At 44.5% G+C, this 12516-nt stretch overlaps 1 protein-coding gene across 2 annotated transcripts; it reads left to right on the forward strand.

Annotated features, from left to right (window-relative positions):
- Positions 1-1076: 1076 nt before the first annotated feature.
- On the forward strand, positions 1077-12516 carry LOC308462063 (uncharacterized protein). Of its 2 annotated transcripts, none has more exons than XM_080979401.1 (7): positions 1077-1514; positions 3382-3593; positions 4231-4877; positions 6342-6412; positions 7339-7578; positions 9639-9885; positions 11660-12516. In XM_080979401.1, exons 2-7 carry the CDS (start codon positions 3478-3480, stop codon positions 11821-11823), a joined length of 1485 nt encoding a protein of 494 aa, XP_080835527.1. In that variant the 5' UTR covers positions 1077-1514; positions 3382-3477; the 3' UTR covers positions 11824-12516. The 2 variants fall into 2 exon arrangements, with proteins under 2 accessions (XP_080835527.1, XP_080835528.1); XM_080979402.1 differs by lacking the exon at positions 1077-1514 and adding an exon at positions 1546-1631.

The raw sequence follows: 12516 nt of genomic DNA on the forward strand, positions 1-12516 counted from the left end.
TTGTTCACCGAGGAGAATAGGACGCTGCCTTATAGCGAGTTGGACCATAGGTCCATCGAGCTCAATATTGTCTCCACACAGTGACAGACAGCGGCTGTGCAGGATTTCAGGCAGGGGAGCTCTTTCCCAGCCCTACCTGGTAAGGCCACTGGAGCAGGCATAGGCAAACTCCGGCCCTCCAGATGTTTGGGACTACAATGCCCATCATCCCTGACCACTGGTCCTGTTAGCTAGAGATGATGGGAATTGTAGTCCCAAACATCTGGAGGGCTGGAGTTTGCCTATGCCTGCACTGGAGATTGAACCTGTGACCTTCTGCATGCAGAGTACATGCTCTACCCCTGAGCTGCGGCTGCATTGGGTCAGTGTGTCTGGCTGTTGACCAAAAGTTTGGAGGTTTGAGCCCACCCAGCGATGGCTGTAGGCAGGATTCCTGCATTGGACTAGATGACCCTCAGGATCCCTTCCAACTCTCCAGTGGTACCTCAGGTTACAGACGCTTCAGGTTACAGACGCTTCAAATTACAGACTCCGCTAACTCAGAAATAGTACCTCGGGTTAAGAACTTTGCTTCAGGATGAGAACAGAAATTGGGTGGCGGTGGCACAGTGGCAGTGGGAGGCCCCATTAGCTAAAGTGGTGCATCAGGTTAAGAACAGTTTCAGGTTAAGAACGGACCTCCAGAACGAATTAAGTTCTTAACCTGAGGTACCACTGTACAATTCTATGATTCCCTGAGAGTCAGAACCTGCCTCTTGGTCCAGAAGGGATGAGCCTTTCTCAACCTGTGGGTCCCCAGATGTTGTTGAACTACAACTCCCATCACCCCTAGCTAGCACCAGAGCTCAGGGATGATGGGAGTTGTAGTCCAACAACATCTGGGGACCCACAGGTTGAGAACCGCTGAATGATGGCAAGGAGGAGCAGCAGCAGCAGTAGCCACTGCCTGCTTGCACATTGGCTCTGCCTTGCTAGGAGCCAGGATGAAGCAGCAATACAGTAGTTGCCAATAATACCAGGCAAAGAGTGGGGCCTATTGTGGGTGTCTTGCCCAAGCCACCCCCCCCCCCAAGAATCTGGTTCTGATGCTATTTTAATTTCCAGTTTATGATTCATTTATTATATGACTGGGAAAGCTGCCTTTCCTTCGAACAACCACAGGATTCTCGTCCACCTCCGTCGCCGCCTACGGTCAGCTGCCGGCAGAAGCCTGGTGCTGTGCTGCCTCGCCCCGCAAAGGAACTGACCATCTCTCGGGCCCCTCCAGGTAATGAACTTTCCAACTCGGCCCGGAAGCTGGGCGGCGCGTCACTAGTCTACCTGCTGAAAAGTCTATAGGGAAGGCGAGAAGGCGCCTCCCCTCGGCAGCCAATGGGAAGGCGGCGGAAGGCGGCCCAATGAGGAGGCAGAAGGAAATTGCTCCGCGGCCAGTAGGAGAAGGGCAGGAGGAGGCGCGGAGAGCCGAGGGCGCTGCGCCAAGCTTGTAAACAGACCCTATGGAGGTGCTGTTAAAGGTACAGGGTCCCTTCTCTCTTTGGGGTGGGAAGGCAGAACCCGGCAGTTGGGGTGAGAAGGGGCTGCTCAGGGAAGATCGAGCGGCCTCGACGCAGTGCTGCTTCTAGAAATGAGAGGTGAAGTCTGCAAATGCCCAGTGGCACTCTTTTTTTCTTCTTTTTTTTGCACGGTCTACTCAATATATGTCCCAGGTGTCATCCCTGTGTTTGGAAACAGGTCCCAGAGCTGTGATTTTGAAAGAAACGGAATAGTACCTTCGGATATAGGGCGGCATATAAAGTCAATAATAATTATTATTATTAATAATAATACTGCAGTTCTTGCGATTGATTGATTGATTGAATTCTAAAATTGTGTGTGTGTGCATGCACCATCTTGGGTACAATTTTAGACATGTATATTATATATAATTGCATACAAAATGCAGTAAAAAAAAATTTCTAGTGTTTAAAGCAGTGGTTCCCAATCTTTTTTTTGTCCATGCCTCACCTAAGCATCTCTAAAATCCTGATACCCCCCCATGACATATAATTCTTATTATTCAAAAAGTGAACTATTCAAGTGGAGGAAGCCTAAAAGACAATTAACTGTTAATAACTCATTCTCGAATTGCCCCCCTGTGGAGAGTGTGCCCCAGATTGGGAACCACGGGATTAGAGTGTTGGGCAAGAACCAGGGAAACCGGAGTTCAAAGCCCCATTCAGCCATGAAGCTCATTTGGATCAGTCAGTGGCTCTCAACCTAACCTACCTCACAGGGTTGTTAGGAGGATAAAAATGGGGAGGGGGGAAAGCACATGCACCACCTTGGAGGAAAGGTGGAATGTAAATGTAATAAAGAAATAAACTCTGCAACATTAACAGCATTTAAATTTTGTAAAATGGTATGTCTTAGAGATCCAGCTTACTTCTAAGTTATGCCCTCTTGACTGAGAAGACATTGATCCTAATGCATGGTTGTTCAGATTGATTTTGGTTACCCAGTTGTGAAGATGCTTGATGGCATCTTAGTGTGGCATCAAAAAGGGCAGGAGGCGGTGCGGAGAGCTGAGTGTGTCCCAGACCTCAAAGCCCTAAGGTCTAGCTGAAGGATACATTTAAACGGCAATGGGGGGGAACAAGAAGGCAAAAAAGAATGGGATCTATGAGAGAGAGGGAGAGAGGGAGAGAGAGAGAGAGAGAGAGAGAGAGAGATTGAAGCAAGGTATGGGAAAACAATATATGAATAATGGGGAAGGATAGGGAAGTCCTGTACTGCAAACCCTTTTTCTTCCACACCATACACTCGAAGTGCATAACTTCCACCAAAGAATTATGGGAAGAATCAAAATTCAAGTCCACAATGTTCATAGCAGCCCCAAAATTTTGCAAGTTACTGCAAGACATCTTTGTATTTCATCTTTGTCTTTGTTTGCATAAATGAAGAATAAAACCTGGTGGACTATATTGGCAGATATTATTATTATTATTATTATTATTATTATTCTACTTTAGATTATCCTTGTCTCCTCTACAAGATGAGGAGCAGATTGTTTTGTATTATTAAAATTATGTTAATAAAGATATATTTTTTTAAAAAAAGAATTGTGGAAACTTTGGTGTGTTATGGGTGCTGGGAACTGTAGCTCTGTGAGGGGGTAAACTACAGTTCCCAGGATTCTTTGGTTGAAATAACATGTTTTAAATTAATGGTGTATATGTAACCTTAAACTCAAGACTCGTGGGAGAAGGCTATTGGTGACCAGGGTAGGCACCCTTGCAGAAGCTTTGAAACATTTCATTCTGGATTTATTTACATGCTCCCATGTCTTCGCTGACAACAAATTCTATCAAACTCTGGCTCAAACTAAGGGTTGGTCTTGGACAGTTTCTGATGCAGGTGCTGGCCTCTTCAAAGATGGGGACGAATAGCTGAAGGTGTACAGACCCAACAAGCTCCTAATCCTAGGCTGTGCAGCAACGTATGGATGATAATCTTCAGGAGGAAGCAAGAATGAAAGGCCACACTCTGGAGAGTTCTACTTTTCATCAGCCTCACAAGCTGACCTCTCAGCGACGAGTGGCTGAAGAATGTGTCAGGTATGGAGAAAGTCCAGCCACAATACTGTCACCAGGTATTTTCTTGTGGGATGTGCTTGTAAAGGGCCGTCTGAAGAATGAAAAACGACATTCCAGTGGTAATGTTGAACTGCAGTAGGAATTCATATTGCAAAAATGACAAGATGGGGGGGGGGGAAGTTGTAGGAGAGCCATGCAGCATAGAAGGTGGGGTACAATTTAGGCGAGATAACAAGACTTTGAGCAGTTTGGAGGGATAGTGTCCTCACTAGCAAGTGTTGCAGGGTTGTTTTTTTTAATGCCAGCATTTACACTTAATCTTTAGGAACTAAATTGGGATCATGCAGGTTACTAATGAGTTCAAATGGGCCATCTGCAGTTAAGGAACACTCAGGGACTCAAGTCTCTGTTCTAGAAAGGACGCTATTTCCCCCCCGTCTCAAGATTTCCTTTGCAATGAGTGCTAGTCACTTTCATGTTACTGTTTTTAATGAAAAGAAAGTTGTTGTTTTTTTGCAAGAATGGACAGGGAAGATTCTGGGGAACCTAAAAGCAGCACAGCTGATTCATAAGAGAGAGTCATTCTGTGGTAGTTGCTTCTAGGCTTTGCAAGATCCTTTTCTCTTGAAACTTCCTCCTTCTTTTTGTCTGCTTCCAGCACCCAACCACTAAGGAGCACTGGAAAAGCCTGCTCTCCCCTAACATGCTCATTCGAAGAAGGCAAAAACCGGAAAAAAACCAAGCTTGCTGGTAGAAGACACATGAGTCCAAGCCTTGCCCCTCCAGGCCCTCCAGTGCTGGAACTACAGGGGATGTCTTACGGACAAGTCTTCCAGAATTTGGATCTCCATAGCCAGTGTCCTTTCAGTATGCCACAGTGCAGGAGGACTCCAGAAAATCCTGAGGCTGCCCATGCAGCTCCTTACATGTCCATCTCTGCCCCTGCTAGGCCAGGAGTGGATTTGTCACAACCCCCATCACTGAGTCACCAGCTGATGGGTTGCTGTCATCAGAACGCTCACGAATGCACACCTGTCAGGGACAACAGCAGAGTGACGAGTCTGTACGCTGAACTGATCAGAGAACTGGAGCGGCAGGTGGCAGAGTTGAGGAGAGCTCTGGTGTCTCGGGAGGAGGCTGCTGTGCGGCAGGAGAAGAGGATCCAGGAGCTGGAGCTGGAGAACCGTGAGCTGAAAGCTCTCACCCAGAACTTAGAGGAGCAGAACGACTTCTTGTCCATCAGGAACAGTGCAGGAGGAGGAGCACCAGCCAAGGTGGTGCTGGGCACAGGACACCCTCTCTTTGGTAAAAAAAACCAAAAACCATTAATACCAAAATGCTACTTGTAGTGGGGGGATTAGAGTTCTACACCAGTGCTCTCTCCAGTCTGTACTGGAAGTTTCAAATGGAGGCAGTCCATGAGGACGTCTCAACAAAGGATGTGGTGTGAGAGGAACATACTAGGGGTAGTGTCCAATATGGCTATGGGAACAGGGCCTCCACAAGTTATATAAAGTGTAAACTGCAACCCAGGAGGTAGTGTCAAGCCCACAGCGCAGGGGAATTTAACCCTTCTCCCTGGGCCTTTTTGTCACTTCATATAGCCACCTCTTGCTCTGAGGTGGTGCTGTGGGTTAAACCACAGAGCCTAGGACTTGCCGATCAGAAGGTCGGTGGTTTGAATCCCCGTGATGGGGTGAGCTCCCATTGCTCGGTCCCTGCTCCTGCCAATCTAGCAGTTCGAAAGCACATCAAAGTGCAAGTAGATAAATAGGTACCGCTCTGGCGGGAAGGTAAACGGCGTTTCCGTGCGCTGCTCTGGTTCACCAGAAGCGGCTTAGTCATGCTGGCCACATGACCCGGAAGCTGTACGCCGGCTCCCTTGGCCAATAAAGCGAGATGAGCGCTGCAACCCCAGAGTCGGTCACGACTGGACCTAATGGTCAGGGGTCCCTTTACCTTTATAGCCACCTCTTGCTCTGAGTTGCCATGTGCCTTGCAGCAGGAAACATACAAGTACCATACGTCTGTTGTCTTCCCCACTGGGCAAAATGAAGTCGTTTATTGTTTTCCACATGACTTCCTGATTATTTACAATGTAATCCACACAGTTGAAAATTCCGCCGCTTCCAATCACTTGCTTGTTGTGTCTATTAAGTGCATGCAGACAAGAGAGGTCTACCATAGCTGTGCTTCGATCTAATGACTGCAAGCATTGGGCATGTTGCGTTTTTCTTCTTTGCTGAACATTACCACTGAGGTGTCCCTATAGCACTGCTGGTTGTCTCTTCATATATCAACTAAGCTAAATGTGAAGCAGACAGCGCTACCAAGAAAAGGGAAGGGTAGGAAAAAAAGATCCATGTGATCCCTTCCAAATAGGAAGTACAGTAAGCCTGCAACTTATGTACATTTAATTTGCACACATTCTGTTTTATAAGCTTGGCAAAGGAGGAGGAGGAGGGAGGAGAAGGAGAAGGAGAAGAAGAAAGAGGTTGGAAAAAAGGCTTTGGCAATCTCATTTATCATTGAACCCAATGTGTTTTGACTATACACAATTTTGGCTTTAGACACGATCCCTGGAATGTAACTCCCACATAAGTTGTGGGTTTACTATGCTTTTAAAAACAGCAGCCTCAGGTCTCTGCTCTCAAATCCAGGTAGCACATCATGGGAAGATAACTACACATACTCCTTTTCTGAGAGATTTTCCAGAAATCCTGTCTGATGTACAGTTCTTGTTGTCTGTATGTGCTTTTCTTTTCCCAGATATCAATGAAAACAATATTCAGTTCCTCAAAAGCCTGGTGGCAGTGCTGGAGAATGTCACACCTTCACAGGTAAAGGTGCCATGTAAAGGGGATAAAAAACAATCACTCGGTTGTTTTTTTCTTTGAAGAGTAAAGTGGAATTGTGAATGAGAGCTGTTATGGTTTAGTATTCCACTACAATTGTCATCATTATGACAATTCTCTGGTATAAAGCCAAGAGTCTCAGGCTTGTAGTTCAGGGCCAGCCTGTAGGTAGTTGACAAAATTACTGCCTCTATATCCAAGAATAGGAAGTACCCAAGAATAGAAAGTTTTCTTTCCACGTCAGCAGCTGACATTGATTGTGTGAATACAGGTTCAATTTCCAACTTCTCTAGTTTTTATTTTAAAAGGATCGGGTAGCAAGTAGTGTGAAGGACCCTGGAGAGCCCTTGCCGGTTATAGTAGATAATGTCAGGCTTGGAAGTACGCAAGGATACAAGAGAATATTACAATACAAATGGAAAAACAAATTTAATAGCTGTCAAGGCAACAAGAAATAACAGTATGAAGAGAAGATTGCACATGGGTGAAGGGAAGTAATGATTAAAGAAGGTGGGAGGTATAAGGCAGTAATTGGAAAATTGTAGAGGACAAATGTGCAATTTAGGAGGTTAAGAACAAGGAATTAAAAGAAGAAGATTTAAGTTAAAGAATAGTAAAATAAGGAAATCTGAGAAGAATTTAGTACAAATGAAAACATGAGAGTCATGTTACTGCTTCTATCTTGGTTTATTTTGGTTGTAAAGTCTTCTGTTATAAAGGTTTATTTTCGTTGTAAAGTTCTCTGTTGTAAAGATTGTACATAAAATCAATAAAACATTATTTTTAAAAAAAGATAATGTCAGGCTTGGTAGACAAATGATCCGATTTGTTATGAGGCAGCTTCCTGTGTAAGTCTATATACCACACTCTTTCTCTTGTTCTTTACTCCCAGGTATCTGTATCTTTTTCAGGTCAGTGGTCTGCAGCCACCACATTCTCTGGAAGATCAGAGGCATGTGCCAGCCACTGTGCCACATATCTCACCAGGTTGGAGGATACTAAACACAGAACCAGGTGGCTTGTCACCCTGGATAAATGCAGGAGATGGTTCAGGAAGTCCCATTGGGCTCAGTGATGCCACCAGCACATGGGACAACCATGTACAAGAGACACTGTCTGATGAGTCACCTGTATGGGCATTGCCAATGGAGGTAGGTGATGGGGGAAGAAGTCTCCCTCTGACCGGACGCTGCAATGATGTTGTAAGGCATTCATTCAGAGGGAACATTGGGTGGCATGAAGCAAGATCTGTCTCTGTTTGATTCAGGAGGAAAATGGTTCACACCTCTGCATCACAACTCAGGCAGAACTGTGCCACTGAGCTGTTGCTTTGTGGCAGAGTGCAACCAGTTACTTGCATTTCCAGGTAAGGCCCCCAGAGAGCCAGGGACCTGATGTCTTATGAATTAGCTTCCTGTGTCTGGCCATTAAATAAGGCCTTTCGTTTAACTTGGCTGATGGGTATTGCCACATTCTCAGTGCCTGTCTGGAAACAACTCCATGGGACATTAAGATAACAGAATAAAACAGCCATGCAGGGCACCATTTTATATTCCATGTTTTTAATAGCAGCTTCAACCCATTTTCAAACCGAAGGAGGGAAGTGCAAAATACAGTGCAATGTTGTACCAGCCTTGAAGATTAAATGGAATGAGAGTCGCTGTGCTTATTCATTAGGAAAGCAAAAGACGCCTGCAGATTCAGACCTAAAGCATATATAGTCCAGTATCCCATTTCCCACAGTGGTGAAACAGACACCACTGAGAAGCACACAATGAGGATGTGAGCGAAGTAGCGCTCTCCCACTGTTGCTCCACAGCAACAGATATTCAGCGACATTCTCCCTCTGGTCCTGGGGACATCATGATTCTTGGCAGCCCATCCTATCATCCACAAATTTGTTTAATCTCCTTGTAAAGCCATCTGAATCAGTGACTGTCACTACTCTTGTGGCACTGAATTCCACCATTTAACTAGGCCCTGGACACCATCCCTGAAATGTAGAATCAACTTTAGCTTGATGCTCCTGCCCATTTTCAAAAAGCGGGCAGGAAACACATACAAAGCAATGCAATGTTGCATCAGCCCTGAAGATATCAGAAAGAAAATGGGTGCACATGTTCAGGGTGTCATTCTGGATGTCAAGTTCAAAACCGTATTCAGCACCTGTTTTCAAGAGGGTAGGAGTCAAGGATTCCGTTCAAACACTTGGACTTTATTAGTCTGAGTCAGGTAGTGGCAGCTGCTTGCCTTTCCACATCAGGAGAGACATGCACAGGCCATGGTTGATGCTGCCACTGAGTTGCATCTCCTTTTACCTCCTCATGACTCTGGTAAACAGAATCAAACAATAAAGCTCCTATGTTTTGAGAAGCTTTCCTCCTGGACCTTTGGGAAACAGGTGTACAGATTGAGCTTTCAAATACAGAATATAGAATTGTATTGACAGTAGTGTATACCAACTAATATTCAAATATCTCAATCGCCAAGGTAGACACCATATAATATTCTGAAATTTTCCTCTTTGTCCCCTAACTGCCCTGCTGCTTTTGAAAATGGACCTGTACTGTCAAGCATGTTTGCTCTCCGAAGAGAGAAATATATCAAGATATGTGCACAACATGCTTCACTTCAATCTCTCAAAGTGTGACCCATGTTGTCTTTCTTTAATGGAGGCAGGAGTTGAGCCAGGATTTGTCCTTAAAACAGAGCATGTTGTCCTGAACATGCACACCAACCTACATCTCTGTTATCAAGAGAGATACTGGCGGTGTGCTAGATTTTACATTTTCCTCTCCCTGTTCTTCTTCTAAAAATGAGTATGAGCTGTTATTGAATTTCAGTTAGATCGGTGCAGATTTGAGTGCCTAGTATTCTCAGCCCTGATTATACAACTACTAAACATTACAATTTCCTGCCAGGTAGGTTTCAACACAATCAAATCCACACAGAATACCAAAAAGGTAAACCCAAGTGCGGCTTTGCTTGTGTGAACTGGACTGAATACAGCTAACGTTTTGTAGAGCGTAGCTTTGCTGCTGTTGCATGTCAGTGAATGTTTGAGCCGGTTAAATACTCCTCTGCTTGGTTCTGAAGGGATCTGCTGCATCACAGTCTAGCCTCCTTAGATGCAAGAGTGGGAGAAAGGGGGCGGGGCTTCCACATCATAGCGCAGCTTTATAGAGTAACATAACCTCCTCCCATTGGACAGGAGAATGGGAGGACGAAGCTGGAACTGGTCCCCAACTCGCAAGTCTACGTTTCCCACCACCAGCTGGAGGACCTATCCCAAGTCTCCACCGACAAGCCTGAGCTGATGACCAGACGCTTGTTGGATTACTTCTTCTCTCGTGAAACTCTTGCCCGGTCTTCGGCCACTGGCCAGCGCATCGCCCACAACAACTTGACCATGGAGAAGCCCACGCCATTGCCGGTTGCTGTTGTAAATGCTATCAAAGGTAGGGGATGTGGCGAGATCTTAAATAGTGCTGATAGGAAAAGCAAAGTGTGAGCAGATTTACAGTATTTCCTCTTTGGTAAAGACTGGGGCAGTGCCTTTTTATCCTAGCTGTTAAACCTAATTTGCTTTACTCTCAGATTAGAAATTCTGTAATAAACTTCCTCCTCATTCTCAACCTCAATGAATATCTAAAACCACTGTGTATCGGCCCAGGACCCTCGTACCTACGGGACCACCTCTCCCGGTATGCCCCATGGAGAGCCTCAAGGTCCATAAATAGCAACACCCTAGTGGTCCTGGGCCCTAAGGAAGTTAGATTAGCTTCAACCAGAGCCAGGGCCTTTTCAACACTGGCTCCTGCCTGGTGGAACGCTCTGCCTCATGAGACCAGGGCCCTGCAGGATCTGATTTCTTTTCGCAGGGCCTGTAAGACAGAGTTGTTCCGCCTGGCCTTTGGCTTGGAGCCAATTTGATGCCCTCCCCCTCTTTCTTTTTCCTTTCTCCTCCTGTGATGAGCCTGCATTTTAATATTTAAATATTTCAATATTTAAATGTTGTATTTTAATCTTGTTTTTAAGTTGTATTCATTCAACTTGTTTTTATTATTGCTTGTTAGCCGCCCTGAGCCTGGCCTTGGCTAGGGAGGGTGGGGTATAAATAAAAATTATTATTATTATTATTATTATTATTATTATTATTATTATCCCCTAAGCACAGTCAGTATGCTTTTAAAAAGCCTTTTGGCTGTATACAACTGTTATTTTTTATATTTTTATTAAATTTATATGCCACCCTTCATCTGAAGATCTCAGGGAGGTCCACGAGAGAAAAATGCAGGAATCAAAGCACAAAATAGTTAAAACAAAAATAAAACAATAACCCCACCCCCACCCCCCATAAACCACATTTAGAAGGCCATAGACCAAGGCTTGGTTGAAGAGATACGTTTTCACCTGGCACCTAAAGATGTATAATGAACGAACCTCCCTGGGGTGAGCATTCCACAAACGGGGAACCGTTGCAGAAAAGGCCTGACTCAAACTAAGTTGTGTCCTTTAATTTCAGCGGGCTTACTTTATGACTCGCATGGAATACAACTTGTAGTTTAGTTTATATTTTAAAATAATGTTTCCTACAAAGCTGGAGTCTGCACACACCGCGCTTTGAGCTTACGCTGTATGATCAAGGGCTTTGTGAAACTGCAATTATTATTAGGATAAGGGAAGACAAGAAAATAGGTTTGTTGAGAAAAGATACTTTTGACATGTTTCGGTCCAAGATAATGTGCAGCCACAGAAACCTTTGGGACGTTTGTGAACTTGGCTTATATTATTATTGAATCACCATCAGGAGTTTATAGGCTTTCATAGGGTGACAAACAGGTCGTAAGCTTGTGTCGTAATATTTGGTGCAATGCTTCCTTTCTATGACCTCTCTCGAGTTTTTCTTTAAATATACATGATTTTTTTAAAAAGGTCACAGAAAAAAAAAGCTTTACAAATAAACTGGCTGCACTGAAACAAACAAAACCCTCTGTATAGCCTTCCTTACTGTTGGCTTTTGCAGAAAATTCCCAATTCTTTGAAAATTTTGATCATGAAAACATATTAAGATCTGTGTGCTTCACTTGCATTCATTCTTCTTGGAAAAGAATTTGGACTGGTTTGGAAACATACAAGCTGAACTGATGTTTCCAGTGTATGTCACCAGGAATAACACTGAACTAAGCCTCTGCTTCTCTTCTCTCACTGTGCTTGCACCCCCACCTACAGAGTACGTCACCAAAACATGCGGCAGAGGCTGCAATTTCAATGCGGTGATCAACAGTAAATGTGGGACCTCCCGAAGGGCAGTGAAGAAAATGATTGACCCGGACTGTCAAAGTGGACCGAATGGCGTTACAACCACTATTTTCCAAGAACCCCTCAAAGGGTAGCACAGTAACCCATTTTGAGAGCAGGATGACACAGATTTGGGTTCCTTCTTGTGCAGCAATAGTGGCAGATGGAGACCAGGTTCCTATGGATTGAGTCTTAACTTGCCAGTGCAGGGGACAGGGAAGAGAGGATAGAATTTGTAATGTCTCTCTTGGAAATCTCAGCAAGTGGGATGACCCCAGAACTCTTCATTTCAGGAAGCCTTGAATGGACGGGATGAGAATTTGACTCCCAAGTATTTTCTGAGCTACGTGTTTGCCTAGAACAGTAAAGCAGTCTGAAAACAGATTTCCCTATTCTGTTACCTGAGAACCATAATTTTAATTTCTTATACACTAGCATCTCCCAAAATGTGACCACCTCACTCCTACTTGTTTTTTAAGTTTACTAGCTCACACTCAGTTTTACCTTCAGCTGTAAACTGTTTGGTGCTACTAGCTTTGTAACTCGCCCACGGTCCTCTCAATCACCATTATTTTATGAAGGTGGGAAGGTAAGTCAGATATCCATTTAAAAGTCACCCGCTGGGGGAATTTGAGCTCTCACCCATTTCCTCTGCAACCCTCATCTCCTGCAAACTGGTCTAGACAGTCAACCGTGGAAGCCACTTGTTACTGAAGCAAAAACATGGCAAGACACTAGCTTCTAATAAATGTTATATTTCTTGTAAATAAGACAAGTTTCAAACTGGA

This window comes from Podarcis pityusensis (assembly GCF_964106645.2).
Source record: "Podarcis pityusensis genome assembly, chromosome: 13".
Lineage (NCBI taxonomy): Eukaryota > Metazoa > Chordata > Lepidosauria > Squamata > Lacertidae > Podarcis > Podarcis pityusensis.

Excerpts from the sequence above, each read along its gene's own strand:
- LOC308462063 (XM_080979401.1), top strand. The coding sequence starts at position 3,478 with ATGGATGATAATCTTCAGGAGGAAGCAAGAATGAAAGGCCACACTCTG. Across the intron at positions 6,413-7,338 it reads AGAATGTCACACCTTCACAG|GTCAGTGGTCTGCAGCCACC; the intron begins GTAAAGGTGCCA and ends TATCTTTTTCAG. Across the intron at positions 9,886-11,659 it reads TGTTGTAAATGCTATCAAAG|AGTACGTCACCAAAACATGC; the intron begins GTAGGGGATGTG and ends CCCCACCTACAG.